This window comes from Maylandia zebra, linkage group LG7, assembly GCF_041146795.1.
Source record: "Maylandia zebra isolate NMK-2024a linkage group LG7, Mzebra_GT3a, whole genome shotgun sequence".
Classification (NCBI taxonomy): Eukaryota; Metazoa; Chordata; class Actinopteri; order Cichliformes; family Cichlidae; genus Maylandia; species Maylandia zebra.
The window spans coordinates 66072233-66091963 of NC_135173.1; the positions used below are offsets into that span (position 1 = coordinate 66072233).

General features: G+C 41.6%; 2 protein-coding genes and 1 long non-coding RNA gene across 10 annotated transcripts in view; 1 reads left to right on the forward strand and 2 right to left on the reverse strand.

Annotated features, from left to right (window-relative positions):
• On the reverse strand, nucleotides 1-10138 carry LOC101466936 (uncharacterized). Of its 2 annotated transcripts, XM_004566186.5 has the most exons (4): nucleotides 10003-10138; nucleotides 9833-9913; nucleotides 7856-8040; nucleotides 1-7213 (listed from the first exon to the last, which is right to left on the reverse strand). In XM_004566186.5, exons 1-4 carry the CDS (start codon nucleotides 10076-10078, stop codon nucleotides 6332-6334), a joined length of 1224 nt encoding a protein of 407 aa, XP_004566243.1. In that variant the 5' UTR covers nucleotides 10079-10138; the 3' UTR covers nucleotides 1-6331. The 2 variants fall into 2 exon arrangements, with proteins under 2 accessions (XP_004566243.1, XP_004566244.1); XM_004566187.3 differs by lacking the exons at nucleotides 9833-9913; nucleotides 10003-10138 and adding an exon at nucleotides 9610-9712.
• Nucleotides 9822-19731, forward strand: part of LOC143419577 (uncharacterized) — a 13285-nt gene continuing 3375 nt past the window's right edge. For 2 of the 5 annotated variants that reach the window (XR_013099592.1, XR_013099593.1), the window contains exons 1-8: nucleotides 9822-9931; nucleotides 10026-10320; nucleotides 12454-12626; nucleotides 13103-13169; nucleotides 13596-13706; nucleotides 13790-13958; nucleotides 14108-14217; nucleotides 18531-18673. This is a non-coding gene — a long non-coding RNA (uncharacterized LOC143419577). Of the gene's footprint in view, nucleotides 9932-10025; nucleotides 10321-12453; nucleotides 12627-13102; nucleotides 13170-13595; nucleotides 13712-13789; nucleotides 13959-14107; nucleotides 14218-18530; nucleotides 18674-19731 lie in introns of all 5 variants that reach the window. The other 3 variants (XR_013099590.1, XR_013099589.1, XR_013099591.1) reach the window with 3 other exon arrangements.
• Nucleotides 14213-19731, reverse strand: part of syt8 (synaptotagmin VIII) — a 14619-nt gene continuing 9100 nt past the window's right edge. For all 3 annotated transcript variants that reach the window (XM_076886939.1, XM_076886938.1, XM_004566185.2), the window contains 3 exons: nucleotides 19201-19318; nucleotides 18423-18556; nucleotides 14213-17183 (listed from right to left, as the gene is read on the reverse strand). In XM_076886939.1, coding sequence (XP_076743054.1) covers nucleotides 16923-17183; nucleotides 18423-18556; nucleotides 19201-19318 — 513 coding nt within the window. In that variant the 3' untranslated portion in view covers nucleotides 14213-16922. The remainder of the gene's footprint in view (nucleotides 17184-18422; nucleotides 18557-19200; nucleotides 19319-19731) is intronic.

The following is a 19731-nucleotide window of genomic DNA, read 5'->3' on the forward strand; positions in this document are numbered from 1 at the left end:
TCGTTTATACTATAACCTTTTATTATATTTAATGTTAAGATTTAAATCTGGAACATAATTAGTGGAGCAGAAAGTACAAAATGTGACACTGCAGGTGAGCGGGCTGTACGAGAGGAAGTGGACAGCACTGTCGCCACATGGCCGGGTTCTCTCCAAATACTCCAGCAGGAACCTGGAGATTTTGATCATTCGGATCTCATATTGTCTCGTATTCTCTGGATGTCTGTCATTTTCTTTCTCTGGCTCCACTGCAGGAAATTTCCTGATTGAAGGAACTTAGTTCTTTAGTGCATGTCAGAGGAACCAGGGCACAAACGAAGCAACAGGAGACAGTTTGACCTCCACATTGTGCTTATTCAGGGAACTTCCAGGGTGGGAGTGGCTTACAAATCAACATTTAGCAATGAGCTAATTTCTTAAATGGTAATGGGTGACATCACAGTGGTTGTGTCCATTATCAGTCTGTGCTTCTCACTAAGCGTGCACACAACACGAACTCTGAACGGCTTCAACATAACAGAGCTGTGTGTGCTCAAATCACTTCCAACACATGAGCAGCTGTTAGATACATCAGTTTCTTTAATATTTCAACAGTGCAAATTAAATCTGATTAATAAACACGACATGAGAAATACATTGCTTCACATTTCTGAATCACATCGTATTCATTGAGAACATTCTGGGATACTGAGAAATCACCTGAGAGAACGAGTTAGAAAACCTATTCAGTCTGATATGATGATTGTGATGGCGAGAGTTTACGACGACGGGGAAAAAAAGAAAGAAAAATAATCTGTTGATGATCGTTTCCACTACACGAGCGTCAAAACATCTGTCAAATATCGAATCCGTTTCAGTCTCACCGCTACTATACACTAAAGTCTGCAAATATATCACAGCAAGGACGAGTCACACAAATGTCTTTTTTCTTCTTTTTCAAAATAAAACATCCAAAAATATTCAACATCTTACAAGATATCTAGAAGTTAAAGTCATACAAAGTGTGCAAATGTCAACGAACGCTCATGAGATGACTCCAAATGAAGGCACCATACTTTTAGATTCTACTCCATCACATGAACTGTGACCGTGGCGGCCTGTCCGATACCAAATTTGACTAAGACCCCCCCACCAAAAAAATATATATATATGGAAAAAATGAAAATAAAAATGAAACTACAAGCAAAATAAAACCCAGTCAGCAGTGATGGAGTACCAGTTCTGCCTTGATGCCATTTAACAACCAGCCCACATTTTGACAGACTTCAGATAGAATCTGAGCTAAATATGGAAGTCATTGGTGAATTTCTTGTGGTAGTTCCCATGATACCCACAGCAGTGGTTTCAACATTGAAACCAGTAATTCTCACACTTTTTGCAAAGGACACTGGTCCATTTCCCCCTTACTAAAATACATGGACCATCCAATGTTACACTCCCATTTAAGTGAGAATTTGGCAATGAGCTAATTTCTGTATGGCTAACACTCTGTCCTAACAATATATATATTTTTGTACAAGGGTTCAATAAATTGGCTAAAAAGGAAGAGGCTAGCAGTGATGTGGCGACCAAAGACCATCAAGACTCAATGACATTCAACTTTTTCAAGCAATGACTGGCAAAATAACCGCTCGGGGTGAGAAGTGGAAGGTTCAGCACTTTCCTCAACTTTGAGGCAAGCAAGTGCGCCGCCTACCAATGAGAGGGCAGGATAGTGCTGATTGATGAGAGCGGGTGGTAAATACATCCCCACTAGTGTTCAACCTTTGTTACCGTCTGCTCACTCACTGACATCCAAACAGTATGGCTCCTTAAAAGTCCTTCCACCTGGCTCTACCTCCTACAGTTCACAGATGATTACTACAAGCAGATGCATGTATGGAAGACCAAATTAATCAAAAATAAAAGACCTCATATATACATCTATGTTATTACACCTAAAATATCAAAATGCACATAATTTAAAAAATGACTTTTTTTATTTCCTTTACAATTAATTTAAAATTCCTTATGTTTTTTTGATTTTGTTTTGTTCATTTCAGTGGTATGTCCCAGGTCATTTGATGTGTCGCTTCCTCTCATCCTTCTTTCCTCTGTACTACACTGTCTAATCAAAGGCCTGAAAACCCCCAAATGAAACTTAAAATTGAATGAAAAGGAAAATCGAAAAACGGTAAGTTTAGGAAACAAAGATATGAATTAATGTCACAGTTTATGAAATGAAGCCTACATTTGATTTTAATATTTTTAACACTTTACTGAGTCATTATTTCATTTTTAATTTTGGCAGTTCTGGTCCTCCACAATACTTACTATTTTTGATATACACGCCTGTGTAAGCATTAAAGATATAACTAAAGTAATTACAGCAAGAAATGGTGATGCTTTCCTGGTGCAAATGTTTTTTGTGTTTAGAGGTACTTCTAAATTCATTAATTTAACACACGCAAAAAAAGGCAATTGCCAGTGCTATCCCTTTAGCCTCTTAGTAGATGTGTCTATTGTATAAACTTCAAATTCCTAGATGATTTTCAGAAAAGCTGACCTCTGACCTTCAGGTCAAGGTCACTGTGATTCAAACTTATACAAGATTTTTATTAGATACAGCTATAAAACTTGACTTCAGAAATTTGGTGTGATGACAATACACCATCAGCCTTTCACAGCTGAGGCATTAAGGCTGCTTATATATTTACTTAAAAACCAACTACACCCACAGAATGTAAAGAAGCAACTGCTTTGAATTTGTCAAACATATCTGTGTACTGTGTTGAAGCGACATCAACTGATGTTAAAACAGGCCTGTGCCGTTGTTTCGTGTAGTACCACAGGATGGCACAGCGAGTTACCCAAGAGCAGATTCCCACAGCTAACCTGGTAAAATGCAAATCGTCTAGAGGAAACGGGGCTGAGAGAAACGTTGGAAGTTTAACGAACAGCAGCACACATCTGAACATGTTTTAATACACCTGCTGTTAAAAAGCTGCTCCCTGGTGGTGACATTTGCAAATGGTAAATAAAAAGGGTACCTTTAAAGACAAAACAGTACCTCTGAAAAGGTCATTTTCACCATTTTCTGACATTTAACAAAAAATTTGTAGGTTAAGAAGAATTTGACAGGTGAAAGACTCATGACTTCAAAGCCCTGACTACTATTAACACCTTCATCTGGTTACTTTTAATGAACATGGTCTCATTTTTCCCTCATTGTGAAACTCAGTCATGTTAAGTGTCTTTAAACATTCACAGGGAAACTTTAATACTCTTCTTTTTAGACAGTTCTGTAAGCAGTGGAGCGAAAAAGTAAAGAAAAAAAAAATTACCTCTTGCCATCCATAAACCCCGAATCGCAGTTCAGCAATGATGGTGCACTAATACTGATAAGAGATGCATGTCACTCAACTTCACCGCACACCAAAGTTCAAATTCACAGAGCCACGCTCCTAAAGACATTTCAGCGAACTGTCACTAAAAACGAGGCTCAAGTCTTCCTCACAGAGGACAAGAGGGACCGTTCATCCTGTCGAGTATGACCTCAGCGGGGGGAAAAAATAAATAAAAAATAAGCACACAAAAGATAGATAACAGCACAAAAAGGTCAGAAGCAACACAAAGTGTCCATGTGCAAAAGTTCCCTTTTAAGACAGAAGAAGATGAAACTGCAACATAATCCAGGAAGCGGCTGTAGATCTAAAGATAACAAAAAGCATGCATGTCCTCCATTGGCTGGAGTACAGACGGTTTGTTTGGGTTTCAACCCAAGTCCATATTTCATCTACTATGACACTCCAAACTAAGACTTTATCAGCTATAGATCTCCAAACAAGCAATGCCTCCTCACTTTGCCCAAAAGTCTACATGAACCTGATGGCAGGTTACAGTTGGCACTAAAACTTTTTCTTAAATGGATCTCCAGCATCAGCCCAAGTCTGCAGCTCACATTAAACCTTAGACAGTAAATTTGTGAAGAGGTTCTCTGGGTAAAAACTAGGGTGGACATTTCTAAGCAAAGAGTGATGATTTCTCAAACGACTGTGTGCAGTTGTGGCTAGCTTGCGACATGTTAGCTCTACCTGGTGGACTTTGCAGTGGACTTACTTAGTAAAACAATTCTATACCATTCTCATAGAGCTGAATCACTGCCTTCCACGCCACTGCATCAATTCAATGTGTTACAGTAGAGGGTTTGCAGAAACTACATACATGGAGAGCAGAAGTATAAATCCACTGATATACATACACGTTTCTATGCAGTGCATAATTAAAGTCAATGAGCTAAAATAATTAACAGAAGACTCGTGAGCAGCTTCTGCTGAACGGTCCGACCTTTCCTACACAACATGAGCTCTGGCCGACCTTTAGTCTATTTAGTTGTTTAATGGTGATCACCAACTACGTCTTATAGCCATCTGCACATAGTAGTAACATGTTACAGTAGCTCACTAGAAAAAACAAAAATAGGGGAAAATATGTATTTGAAGATAACAGATACACTTAGAATTTAATAAGCATTCAAATATTTGAAAGCCATGGCCATTCCAAGCACAGCTGAAGGAATTTTCAACCCCTACTGGTGCAATTCCAGTTTGTTGCATCTTTAGGTTTTGTAATGTGCATATAGACAACGCAAAGTGACGCTGCGCTGGGTTAACTCGCTGAGAAACTAATGTACTAGTGGGAGAGTACTGAATCACAGGTGACCTCATTTACACACAGCAACAGTTATTTTATCAGGACATTGCTTTTTTCTATTAGTTCTACTAAACCTTTTGGGCTGTCTTTACGTAAAATGAGTCGTGTAAAAAGGGCACTAAACAGATACATTACAGCACTCGCCCAATATTCAGGCTGGTAACAGAGTCCATGTTGTAAGACGTTCCACGTGGTCGCTTGCTTCTACAGTTATTTCACATCTTAAAGCGAGAAAGAAAATCATCCTTTACAGGCTTGCATGTCTCACCAGTGGAATTACCGCCACCTGAAACACATCTGAGATGTCACACTGGATTTACACGACTAGGTTACACCTGAAAGGTCGTTTTCAACATGCAGCAGTGTTTTTGTGCATCCAGGCATACTTTGCTTTATTGAGTCGTCCATAAAAGGCAAACTCTAGGCTGAGCAATTGGGCAAACATATTTGCGATAACCCGACTCAATCTGCAATTGGTTTGATTTTTGTAGTTCAACTTTGCTCATCCAGCAAGTGCGTCCTTGCTTTTAGTTGCACTGAGCTACAGTTACGAGTTGTACCACGCTCTGGTGCTCGTCTTACTGAACCTGGGCAATAGCCCAAAATGATGCAGCCCTCCGAGATCAATTCTGCTGAATAAGTATTTTTCATCGGGAAATGTTAATCTTGATTTTAAGAAAAATAAAGAACACACAAACTATATATTTGAGTTTAAAAAGGCATTTCTGTGAGTATTGGAGACGTCACAGCACGGCTGCTACTTATACAAACATGGAAGAGCCTGTTTGGGGGTTAAACTATCAAGTTATTGTTTAGAAATGGGTGCTATCCTATCAGACATCCTTATCTGACCAATCGGGACCAATCTATTTTATGGACCAGATCGGCTTCTTAAAAGACATAAACGCGTTTTATTCAAGTTCAGAGACTTTATCATTATCCGTTCACCATTTTTCAAAGTTAAAATCAAATGTGGGCTCTTGTGGGGACATAACCATTTTAGCCTTTTGGTTCCATTAACTCTTATGCGCTCTCGTCTGATCTGCAGCAAACATCGGTGCAATGGGATTAACAGGAAGTGGAAGAGCTCCTACAGTGGCCGTGGTGCCAGCTGGATGCATAACGTGAACGTGCAACGGCTTTATAACCCTTTTGGACCTGTTGCGGAACCCTTCCCAACTCTCCGAGCTGCATTTTTGATTCCACGTGTGAACGAAGCTGCAGGATAATCTAACGACCACTGACACGGTTCTAGTATGACATCAATAATCTCCTGAGATCACCCGGTAAGAAATTCCCCTGATATAGAACAGCAACACGACGGTGTGGCACAGAACTGAAGCAGGACTATATCAACTATACAGCCAACACTATCACACTGTTATACCGAGAAGCTTTGCACACTACAGCAAAGTCTATTGCGTCTCCTATTTGGCGAGTATGAAGGAGGAAATCACGGCCAGGTCACATTTACAGGTCTGAAGAGGAAATACATCAAATTCTCACAACCACAAGTGGGGACAATAATATCCATGTGATCAGTCTACAGCTGCCCTTGGTTGTCTGTATGAAAGGATCCAATACTGTGGGAGGAGCAGAGAGGGCGTCGAGCAGCAGCTGAGCATGATGGGAAACAAAATCAGGTCCACGCCACTTTGCGTGAGATGGCCTGTTTGAAGCACTCAGGGTCAATGTTTCCGCCGGGCCGCAGCGCCCTCTCCAGGCTCACAAGGACGTTTTGGTGGCACTCTCTGATGTTGACAGGGTACTTGGCCCTCAGCAGCTCATAGGCAGCGATCAGCCTCATGTTCTGCTTCACCATCAGGTACTGGATGATGCATGTGGGCGCCAGAGAGTAGCCGTCCCGACAGTGGACCAGGACGCGCTTCCGCTTCTCCGTGGAGGCGTTGATGCACTCGTTGATGTCCTCGAAACAGCGCTGCTTCAGCGACGGGCCATCGCCCAGAGCGTCCGGCACATCTCCGATGTCCACTTTGAGGCGGGACCAGCTGTGGCGAGCGCCACGAGAGCAGGTGCAGGGTATGAGGCTAAGGGAGGGGGCCGATTCTCCTGGAGCACTGCTCATGTCGATGATGCTATCGATGTTGTTGCGGCACAGCGTACGGCCATTGTACGCTGCGTTTAGGTTGCCGACATAGATGTAATCGGTCACCTTGGAGATGACGGGCTCCGAGTATTGGAAGTGTTCGGGACCACTGGGTTTGGGCTCTGGCGTATCAGGGCCCCTCGCTCCGGCCGGCCCCGTGGCGGCTCTCCGGCTGTAGTTGCGGAGCTTCTTAGAGCCGGAGCGGGACGGCGGGTTGGAGTCGGACTCTGAGCTGCTGTTCCAGGGCGGCGAGAAGAGAGAGAAGCGGCTGGAGGACTTGCTCTTGTTGAGTATCTCCACAGGGCTGGACAGGCCGGAGCAGGACACTGTGGTAGAAGCAGAGGCGCAGAACAGGGACGCTCGTTCCAGAGAACCCGTGCTGCTGGCTGCTCCTGCACTGTGAGCCTTCTCCATCTGCAACACAGACACAAATGAAACATGGATAACAACTCTCACAGTAGGTTGTCACACCAACCAGACCTGAGAAGTCCATAGCAGTGCCTGCTCCCCCCTTCATAAAAAAGCCAGGAAACACAGATTCCTCAGTGCTTCCAACATATGATATGGACCCATTTGAAATCCTTTCTCTACACCCTTCCACGCTGCGAGGAGTTAAACTCCACATGGAGTTTCATTTGGATCTACTGAAGTAGAAATACAGCCGCAAGCTTTAAGAACCCTGTCACCTTTCTGCTAGAAAAAGAGGAAACTAATCAGCATCTTCTGTGACCTACCCTGCTATCAGATTGATTTATTAAGACAACATCCATCACCCAGACGCATCTGTTCTACTTTCAGTTTATTCAAATATTTTCAGCAAGATTTCCAAAATGTTCCTACTTCTTTTCATTATTTTCTTGTTGTTCTTTAATTGATTAATATAGTATTTAGTTATAGAAATAAAAGCATAGATGTGCCTATTTTTGTATGTGAACACTAGTCCACAGTTGCAAACTCATTCTTTTAGAAACGCCGTTTTTTTTTAATATGAAGATGTTTCAGGATCCAGATGTACCTCAACTCCTGCTGAGGACATAGCAGCAGATGTTTGTGTACCTGAGCTTTGAGGTTGTTCTTCCACTCCTGCGTCTCCAGAGCCTTGAAGCGTCCGCTGCTGTCGGAGGACACCGACACACAGAGAGGCCGGTGGGCTCTGGCAGGGAGCTGGGGGGTGAGGGCCACGGGCACGGGCCTTGCATCGGCATGCTCGCTCCTACTCATCATTAGATTCGGACAGGAACCTGAAACACCCAGGAGGCCGCATGTGAGATCAAAAGGCAAACAACAGAACTTCTCCTCTCCGGTATTTGTGGAGACGACATGAAAAGAATTCTCATTCACAGACAACAGTTTAAAATTGTGTGTTACGTAGGGCTGCACGATTTTGCATAAAATGAGAATCACGATTTTTTGGTTTAGAATTGAGATCACGATTTTCTCACGATTTTCTTTTCCAATATAAATATTTATTGCACTTATTAACTGCACATCAACTTCGTAACAGTTGAGACTGAACACAAAAACAACAAATGTCTCACGTTTTGTCGTTGCCGCAAAATGTTGTACTGCTTGAAATTCTGTCTCCACCGCTGCTCGACGCTGCGTGTTTAGAGCAGGTAGTGCAACAATAGAAAAATAGTTGCGGGACAGCACTGTGTAGCGTTTGTCTAGGGTGTTGATCATTTTCCTAAATCCCTCGTTTTGCACAGTGTTGATGGGAGCCATATCTTTGGTCAGGTGATAAGTGATAGCCTCCGTAATTTCTTTGTGCCTGCGGGAGTTCGACGGGTATAGAGAAGCGCTGTAGGTTCCCGTTATTGATGTTTGGGTGGTTGACCGGGACGGATTTTCTCCTGTCACTTTCTTGGCCTTTACAGCTTCCTCATCTCTCAGGTGCTCTCCGTTGTTTTTTTCCCCTGCCAGCTGACTTCTGTATTGTGGTATAAGGCTCCGCCCTTGTCATTTGTTGAGCAGGAAGAGTGAGCGCTTGTTTTCATGCAGCTTATGTCCAGGATCAAAATGCAGTACAATCGTCATCTTTTACTTTTTTTTTCTTTTAAAAATCATTGTCACTTGGAAATGAGATCGCACATAAGTATGAATTGAGATCGTGATTTTCTAACGATTAATTGTGCAGCCCTAGTGTTACGGTACCATTTTCCCCAAATCTGCAAACACTCCAAAGGTTTAAAGTCAAGTTGAGGAATGAAGGATGAAACACTTCTCCAAAACTACGCTGTAGTTCATACTAGTTTTACACAGACAGTTTGTGAACTGAAGATTTGAAATCAATTATATTATTAGATTCATATTTAATTTAATCTACCTCTTTGCAGTTTCCTGCCTAAAACCGAGAGACAACAGAAGAAGGTGTTTCTATCTGTAATAGTTTCAGTTTTAAATTGGAACTTCACTGTTTGCAAAGATACTATTCTATCTGTGCTAATGCACATGTATTCTCCCGGGCGTGTGCTTCTGTCACTCTGTGTGGGGAGAGTGGACGTCACTGCCAGCAAAGATGTTACTGCCAAGCGCACAGGAGGTCAACAGGACAGTTGGACAATGAAGGAGGGAAACCGGGTTCATAGCTCGATTTTTGGGTTTAGTACATACTTCAATTTCTTTAGAACAGATAAATACTTTGACTTTCACCATTTATGTTTATTAGAACTTTATATATTAAAAAAAAAAATAACTATAAAGCCCGTCTGAGCTCAAACTGGACTTATGCTGCATATAAATTGACTTTGCCACCCCAGCTGCAGACCATGAGATTCTGCACAACTTTTACAGGTTTGTATCTTACTTACATCCATCAGAAAAAATGTGGAACGTTATTCAAGCCCAGGACTTGTTCCTTCTGTTTGTCCACAAGTTTGAAATCAGGAAAAAGAAGGCTGGGATTTGCTGCTCCCTCCTTTTAAAATCTGCTAATCAACTAAATCTTAATCAGCTGGTTTTTAATGACCTGGAAGTACCGTTAATGACACCTTGTGAATAAGGGAACTTCTGCCCATGCAGGATTTGACCTACCAGCACATTCTGAGCGGGTGATGGACTGAATCTGCAGTGTGTTCTGGGTTTTCAGCAGGCGGTGGAGAGTTCTCAAAGTACCTGCGCACAGACAGAGAGGTCACCTTACACAGAACTTAACAAAACACAGAGGAGATATTTAAAAAAAAGGACAGCGGCACCAGTCTTACCGATCCTTCCGTTCTGCCTGCAGGGCACCATTGGATCCAAAACTTTGTGTGCACTCCGCTCTTCCTCTGCATCCATGTTCCGCCTCCTGCAGGGAGAGGCGCATCATAACCCCGGCCCTTCATCTTTTGGCAAGCCGAGCAACACATCAGCTACATCGGGCAGACATGGCTTCAGATAGTTGGCGGTACCGACACCCGAACGGCTGCTAGCATCACCGCCTAGGTTAGCAGCTAACGAAAGAGCTAGCCATCCAGCCAGCTGGTCGGCTCACTGTGTGTGAGTCATATCGTGGAGCTGGTGGAGGCTCTGACCGTCAGGTAATCCTAGTGGGGAAGCGAAGCTGCAGCAAACCAGGGCTCGCTCACGACAGCTTGACGACTAGAGCCATTAACCACAGTAAACCTTAAAAATCCCCGGAGCGTTAGCGAGCTAACCGTAGACTGCACAAGTATCCGTTGCTCACGGCTCGTACACGGGTGGCACAGCTCCATCACACGAAACGACAACAAGAACATGCACACGATATTATGCGTCCATCTGCCGCCACACAACGCGGGTTAACGTGGATGTTAAACGCCGTAAATGTGACCATTTATCCGGAGCTTCAGTGATTAGCTGCCTGGCTAACCAGCAGCAGCATCAGCACCGTGAGCGCGCCGGCTTCAGTCCATGGGAATTGTTGTCCTGGGATTGGCCTTGCAGGATTTACCCCGCTTAATGACAACCTTTAACCTTTAAACAAATACGAATGCGTATTATCTGAGTAAATTATACGGTGTATTTGCAAAACTAGATTAACAGCAAGCAATTATACGCAATAGAAATTCCCTGCGAGACAAAACCCGGGGACTAAGGAACGCAAATTTTGTAGGCTTTCATTAAATTGTGACTCCAGTGAGTCCCAGGGCAGTGGGAAAAGCAACAACAAAAAACCCAAAGTAACCTCATAATCTTTTCCAATTCACTTTCTAAAAAAAAAAAAAAAAAACCTTAATGGAAAACATGAGCGGGAGAACTGCCAAAATCCTCACGTGAGCTGACTTCAAAATGCGCATCCTACTTCACTTCAGTATCCCCCCCCCCCGTGGCCCTCATCCTCTTCTGTAGCTTTGCTACCGAAAGGCGTGCTTATGGGTATTTTTCACAAAATCTTGGGAGACATATTTAAATAATTCACGCAATTCTGATTCACTTTGCGGCATGCCACAAAAGCATGTCTGATTCTGCTTTGGCTTTGTCCTGCAGCTCTTCACTCAGCCCTCACACTGAGTCTTCGGAGCTGAGCATAATTCTGCATCTGTAGTAATAAAACTCACCGAAACAGAGCAGAACTGAGCTGGAATATTTTCTCAGCAATGCGCACGCGCTGATGGACTCATCATATTGAATCTGTTTTGAACCAAAGTGAAATGTCTGTCAAAACGCACTAACGCGACTGCTGGAAACCGATACGTGAAAAGAGCGATGCGCGCATTTACGCGTGTGGCACAGTAACATTCCTTTCATCAACACACTTATTTACAATATTATGCGAAATATTATTTACAGTTGTTCTGCACGTCACACAGGTCAGCTGTTACACTTAGATTTCGGTGGAATAGTTTCTAATAGCAGCTCCTAATAGAAGAGTTATCCCTTGTATCAAAATCACACCTGAAAGGACTTGCTGTTTTCAGGGAGGTCTGCGCTTATAATATTATTCGGTTAGTGTATTACACACTTTCATCCCGTCTACTGGTTTTTGAACCGCTAATTTTCCTCGCTCTTTGTAGAATCATTGGATCATTTATCACTGAAAATAAACTAGTTGAGCCGTCTTTGTCACCGTTGTCTGTCTCATAGCATATATAATTAAGTAAATCATTTTTTTAAATATTGTTCTTGCTGTTGAGTGATCCATTGTAACTATTTTGTTCTTCCATGCGTACTATTTCAATGAAACGCGCAGATATTTTGTTTAAAGGCTTAGTTGTAAATGTCGTTAACCCTGAACAGGTTACCAGTGAACTAGTCTTTGTTAGGTGCTTAATCTACCAGTAGCTCATTGTACCATAGCTTTCCTTAAGATCTATTAGATCTATTTGACTATTTCGTTCTATTTTTTATGTAATCCAGAGTATATTTTGTGGTTGTGTCTAGTTAAACAAAGACAAAACCTTACAAAAGAATTAAGGATTAAAGATGGAAACATTCGTTTAAAGTTCCAAATATTTCACTAAATAAATATAAATTCACATTTATGGCAGAAATGGTCAGATGACGTCTAAAGTGAAGTCTGTAGCATAAGTTTATTGGATCTACTCACCGTGTGTGTGTGTGAGAGAGAGAGAGAGACGCAGGCTGCAGCTGTTTCTCAGACTCAATGACTGAAGCAGTTTCGTCTGAAAGCAGAGTTGATCCTGTTCTTCTTCTTCGTATGCTTTAATTGGATGGTCTGGGCTTCTCTTCAGGTAACCTGGTAACCCACCGATCTGCTGATGTCACTGCTCTCCATAATGAAGTGTGAGTGTATCCAGCCGCCTTTGTCAATAAGCAGGAGGGTAAATTCACAGGAGATAAGCCGGACAATGAAGGCCATGGCTGGTTTAAGCTGATCAGGAGACACTGAATTTCTCGCAAACAGGTGATTCCAGTTTATTCTCCAGTTTACTTTTGCACCTTTATTAACAATTCATCGACTTCAAACACAGATAACACTGATATTTTTTTATTATAGAATGAATTGTTATTCAAAATAATAATTAAAATGTGTGGTATTTTGGGTACATTTTAATTATTACTGAAAAGGGATGGGATTCATCACCAGTTAGTGATTTTAATAAGCACGAATGTCCACCACTGGAACAGAATATTGACACAAAATAAGAAAAAGAAGATTGTTTTTGACTCGAGGCCCCTTAGCAAAATTCTGAGAGCTACATTAGTTTAATTGTTACGTTATAGGTGAGTCTGAAGCAGATTAGGAACCCTTTAATGGATCATTTTCATATTTAAGGCCTTTGTTAAGGAGGTAAAATATAAAAGCTGTCCCATTTTGACTCCTGTGGATCAGAATTTTTGTTTGTTTAACTTCATTTATTTATTACCTTTATTGGATAGGAAAGTGTAGTGAGACAGTGCAGGAGAATGACACAGAGGAAGCAGCCCGGCAGACACTCAAACCCAGGTATCTAGCCTTCTGTACTTCAGCACATGGGTCACCTGCTCAACCAGGTGAGAGAAAGTGAAACAGAGAGCAAATTCACACCAAGTACAAACACAACAAATGGCATGATGGAGATAAAGCAAGGAAAGTAAATACACAGAAGCCACTGTAATTAAAAAGGAATAAATGACAAAATACTGCATGATGTTACATTAAGGTATAGAGAGAGAGTTCTTGCATTAGTGGCTTAGTGTAAAGCAGGGGTCCCCAGTCCCAGTCCACGAGGGCCGGTGTCCTGCAGGTTTTAGATGTGTCCTTGATCCATGACAGCTGATTTAAATGGATAAATGACCTGCTCAACGTGTCTTGAAGTTCTCCAAAGGCCTGGCAATGAGCTAATCATGTGATTCAGGTGTGTTGACCCAGGATGAAATCTAAAACCTGCAGGGACACCAGCCCTCGTTGACCGGGATTGGGGACCCCTGGTGTAAAGGTTTGCAAATCCGTCTAACAAGTCAAAGATCGCTGCTCGGAGAAGACACAAATCCCCCATTTTAGGTGGAGTGAGTAAGATTTTTGTTGTAATTGCAGCAGAGTTGAAGGAGGATGCTGCTGAACACACTTTGCTGTTTGACCGGTAGGTCCTTTAGGGGATGTGAGGTGTTGTCCAGTATGTTCAGCAACAATCTTTGCCCAGGAAACACCTGTAGGGGCTCCAGAGACCCCAGAGCCAGGCCAATCCTAATCAGCTTCATCAGCTGGCTCTGTTGCTGCTGATGCCCTAACAGAAAATTGCACTAGTAATGACAGGTTAGTTTGAAAAATGTGCGGCAATATTTTTTTCCGACTTGTATTCCTTCAACTGATGTTCCCGTTATTCATTAACGTTTATTTTTAATGAGACAGAATAAAATCACTAATGCTCAGACTACAAATGTGTCCTTCCATTGTCATCTCAGTGTCATCTGCAGGTGACAGAAAGTGGAGAGAAGATCTTGTGTGTCCTTAAGTGGGTGGGACATTTACACTTCAAAGAGAGCTTCCAAGCTTCTTGGCTCGTCCCTATCAGGTCTGTTGAGCCTTCACTGGCCTCCTGTAAATCACTCTCTGAGGTAGCAGCAATATAATGTTGACCAGTAAAATACAAGCCCGTAGATCATTTGTTATTGAAGCTTATTGTGATGGTACACTCTAGCGGCTGTGGTAATTATGACAAGAGCAAAGGAGAAAGTAAGTGGCGATTGTAGGGGGATGGATGGATGAACGAAAGAAATTAATCAGTCAATCTAGGGTGACTTTCTTGAGCTCGTTCCCACTCTGATAAGGATTGTTCTTCCTTTGCCCTGTGAACCTACAAGCTCTTGCTTCCTGAAGTTCTCCAAAAAATACTACTGAGTTCTCCGAAGGCCCTCTGGGCTTTTCACACAACCGGAGAACATTAAGGCAGGTCCTTTGACGATGTGACAACATAACAATTGGGATTAAAGGGTTGTAGAAGTTCAACAGAAGGTCCTCCAGGTGCTCTGCGCCATAGTGCACCTTTAAAAGGGACTGTTGAGATTAGGGTCCTCGTAAGGTCTTGGGAGCTTTGCAGAATAACCTTCAGAAAGGTCCCCTGAAGGTGCTCTGAAGGTTTCCCGAAATAACTTTCAGGGAACGTTTTCTGAAGTTCCCTTGAAAGTTCTGAAAAAAGAAATCCTCTTAAAATAATTATTTGTATTCAGCATTGTAAGCAATAAGCTAAACTCCATCGATTGTAGTTAAGGTTTGAAACGCTGCGAGACGATGGCGTCTTTTTTTGTCTTGAACCACAGAGCAGCCCGAATCCATTTTAGACCCATCGTCTTACATCATGAAGCCATATCGCTTCAGCTGATCCTGGAGAAACATTAAATATCCAACAAACAAACAATCTGTAGCTGAAGCGTCTATATCACTCAAAGCCAGTATCTTCTAATGTTTTCAAACTTTATTAGAGGTAGGGTCATTTTTGCTTATGAAATCAAAGTTTCAAGTCAACAGAGGCTCGTCGTAGTTGATGTTTTAACATCAGATGCTGACAGAGTGAAAATCTCCCGTTTTGTGAATGCACTGAGCTGTGCATTCACAGAGCATTTAATGAGGACGGTCTCTGGAGGCCTGAGCCAGCAGGAGAAGGCACCTGCTGAACTCGGCTTGATTGAGCTCAGTTTTTGTTTGAGTCGTCGTCTGTCAGGGGAGACGAGTGAGAGTCTCAGACTTGTTTGTCCATAAACGATTGTTTCTAGCTTTTAGATCATATTCCAACTGTGTAGAAAGTTAACAAGATCTTTTCTTAATAAAAACATATAGAGTTTTTTGTGTTTTGTAGACTAAAATACATTTCACTTTCAGTGTGTTTACATAAGAAATAATGATATGCATTTCCAGGTCCATTAGTATTTAGAAACCGGCACAACAACTGCAATTTTGCCTTTGCCTACAGGGGATTTGAAATCAAACAGTGAAGATGTGGTTGAAGTGGAGAAGTTCAGCTTTAATCCAACGGCTTTAACAAAAATATTGCATTAAGTGTTTAGGAATTACACCCAAGCTGCTCTGCTGAATCGAGCTCGGGTAACTGACTTGGCGAATTGAAGAATATCCCCATTTCTTTGCTTTGACAAACTCGTGGGTCGCTTCTTTTGCAGTCAGCCTTGGGTCATCATCCTTTTGCACTGTAAAATGTAGTCCGATCGGTTTTGTAGCATTTTGTCAGAGTCTGATCACAGAGGGTGGCCTTGAGTGCCACCCAGTGCTTTGCAGCGTGTCCTAAACTTTCTGTATTTCCATTCAGTAAGACATCTTTGGTTTGTAGACCTTGACAGAGATACTCCTGCCTCCTTAAGAGTGGTCCTGGCTTGGTAAGCTGTTGTAAAGCTGTTGTTTTTAACCATAGAAAGAATTCCACAACCATCAGTTGTCTTGCATGGTGTTCACAGTGCTGCTGAGCTGTTGACATTTTTGTACCTTTGTTCATACGGTACGAAGAAATATAGTACTGCCCCAGACTGCATGCATGAACAAATGATGAAGCTCTGGTTATATTACAAAACACAAGAAAAACACACCTTTATACTGATTAGTACTAAGAATTGCAATTCTACTACTAGTAGTAATAATCTTATTTAAAAAATGACTTATTTATGTCAGCCTTTCTCCTGCTTTCCTCCTCTTCCCTCTTTTACAGCAGCATCACTCCCCGTTTCACTTTGAGATAAACTTGTTTCCTTATATAGAGAAATAAGTGTGATGGTATGCAGATTGCAGACAGCCAGCACAAACGATGCCGGTGCCCACTCGTCATGAATCTGGCAGAAGTTTCACGTGCGAGCTCGTGTCTTTCGCAGGGTAAAAACATTTACTGAATGAGGCTCATTCAGAAGTTCAAGACTTGGAATCAACTCTTTTATCCACTTCATTTGTCTTGGAATAATGAGTGAACATATTGACTGTTTGATTTAAAATCCACCATGTTGTTGTTGTACTGAGGGAAAGTGTGTACTGAAGCTATGGACCTAACTGTATTACTCAGTACAGCTATCTTACAGAGGCTAAACTGTGTTTATAAAGCAAAAATAAATGTTAGAAAATATATTTTAGCATGTTTTGATTTGATACCAAAAATAATAATTACAAATCTTAATATACAGTATAATACAAAGTAATCTTATTCAATAATTTCCATATCAGAAGAACAAAGGGAGAAATGGTTATCAAAAATATTTGAATCTCTCTTTTTTTTTTTAAATGGTTTCATTTAGGGTACCACTGCTGAGCGCTTTCCTTCATTTTGCTGGGGATGGGGATTTTCTTTTTCAGGGTTAGAGTGGAGTTGACCTGCTCGGCCGACAGCAGGCTGTGCCACTGAGCCACCGGCCGTCGCGGGTTGGACAACATGTCGGCCCAGTGCCTTAGTTGGTTCCCTGTGGCATCACAGCCCAGGTAGATCTTCCCTATCGGATCATTCCTGGTCACGGCGTCATGGTCCCACACCGAGACCACCAGATTCACCCTCTGAGGAAAGAGATTCAGATTTAAAGTCGCCTCACTATCAGCGCAGCATTAAAGTGGTAGTCTTTAATATGGGAGACAGACAGTATCTCTACTTTTAAGATTAGGCTTCAAACTTTCCTTTTTACTAAAGCATATAGTTAGGGCTGGACCAGGTGACCCTGAATCCTCCCTTAGTTATGCTGCAATAGGTGTAGGCTGCTGGGGGATTCCCATGATGCACTGAGTGTTTCTTCTTCACCTACTTTGTATTTATACACCTCTCTGCATGTAATTAATAGTTATTATTAACCTCTGGCTCAGCATGTCTTTTATGCTGTCTTTCTCCCCTCCAACCAATCACAGCAGATGGCCCCGCCCCTCCCTGAGCCTGGTTCTACCGGAGGTTTCTTCCTGTTAAAAGGGAGTTTTTCCTCCCCGCTGTCGCCAAAGTGCTGCTCATGCAGTCACAGGATTGGGGTTTTTTTCTCTTATGTATTATTGTAGGGTCTACTTTACAACATATATAGCGCTGAGGCGACTGTTGTTGGGATTTGGTGCTGTATAAATAAAACTGAAAAGTGAAGTAAATTTTTCCACAGGGATGCACCAATCCATTTTTTTTAGTTTGTGATACCTCAAGTGTGACTGTGTGCTTATAATAAGTGTCAGTCTTATAACAGTGTTAAACTAAAAAGCTGCCTCCCTCACTGCATACAGCTGAGGATCATCCCTTTATGTGTTAGGCTGCATTAGGCTCTTCTTTGAGAAAGGAGCTGAATCCCTACACCAGAGGTAGAAAACCTTAAAGCCTTCAGTGTGTGATGGTTTACAAAAGTGTGTGCGCCATGTTCATCAGAAAATCACAGCCACTCAGAACAACAGTAAAAGAGTAATTATCAAACATGTGAAAGTGGCAGGACTCTGTTTCCCTTCTCAACAATGCGGCATGTATTATGTAACCACTTAGACCAGGACTGGAAAAATAGCAGGTTGAATTTTATTTTTATTGACACAGTGTATGCGTCAGCCAGTGCAGAAGTATAAATGTCAGGAGAGAGGAAAACATTCTCAAGTTAGTTCAATCCAGGATCTATGCTGATATATTCTTTATATTCTAAACCATCATCACAAAATGTCTCCAGAATTACTGTTAAAATGTTTTGTGTTTATGTAAAATTAATATCGATGACCAGTCTATTGTTTCAGATCGTCTCAAATATTGTTAAAGATCTGCTTCAGCCAGGATGTCGTGACACTCACCTGGATTTGATCCAGTGACACGTCAAAGACGAACGATTCGTTGAAATAAGGGTTCAGCGTCTTCTTTTTGATAGACGTCTTTTTTTTCTTCCACTTCCTTTTGTCCAGAGCTAGCTGCATCTTCACATAAGGATCTACGAACACAGCATGGAGGAAAGTCACTCGGAGCACCTATAAACTGTATTTCTTCATGCAGATGCATGATGCCTCCATAAAATACCTGAGAAGAATTAATGGGGTAAAATAATAAGGTAAGCAGGAATCAAGAAACATGAATATTGTAACAGCTGTAACAGTATTGATGCAATTCAGACGTGATTGCATCAATAAAGAAATTTTAGATAATCATCCTTTTAGTTAAGATAATCCGTTATGACTTTCTTTAAATAAATATACAGCTAGATGTTTAAATTAAACATGGTCAGCACTTAAGCATTACTGCTCAAACCTGTTTAAGAAGACAGTTTGTTTAAAGGGGGAGGAGCTAAAAATATTATGATAAGATGCATTAGACCCCAGTGTAAGATAAACGAAGCTGCTGTAGTCGAGTACAGCTCCCACAATATGAAGATGGAAATGACTAAACTTCTCCAATCTTCACTGTTTCTGTAGTTACTGCTGTCAACCACTGTGAGGCAGTGTTGTCTTCTGTTACACCTCCAGTGATCACCCGTTGGTTTAATGGAGAGCAAATGTGTTCTTGGATTTGCTGTAAATTAGCACGCTGGAGCGTTTTTGAAAAGTTACATTTTTGATTAAGATCCCGTTTCAGTCTGACCTGAGGATCCGCCAACATCCATGCTCTTCAGGTTTTTGGCCTCCAGGATTACCACAGTCAGCTTGCTGGCAGAGGGAACATAGCGCAGGGAGAAGCAGATCTCTCCTAGATTTTCTTCCTGTAGCACAAACGTCATACAGAAATCTGTAGTTCTGACAAACTGAATCAGCTCTGATATATTTCAGTAAACTGAAATGAATAAAAATGCAAATAAAAGGAGGAAGCTGAAGGAGAAAGTGACCATCTACCCATTATGAGAGCCTTGTGCTAGTGACAGTACAAAATGATTTAAATAATATTCACATTCCTCTTGGATAACCTGCAAAACCTATAATGTTACTAACAAGTATAAAAATAAGAATAATACATTTTATCTTAAGTGCCTTTCAAAATATTCAAGGTTAGAAGAGTTTAAAAAATGTAAAAAGCCAAGAAAAATGTCAAAGTGAATTAAACAAATATGCAGTATATAAAAATCATTAAGAACAGAGGATGCATGTGACAGGTGGAAGATGGTCAGAAAGAGTAAGT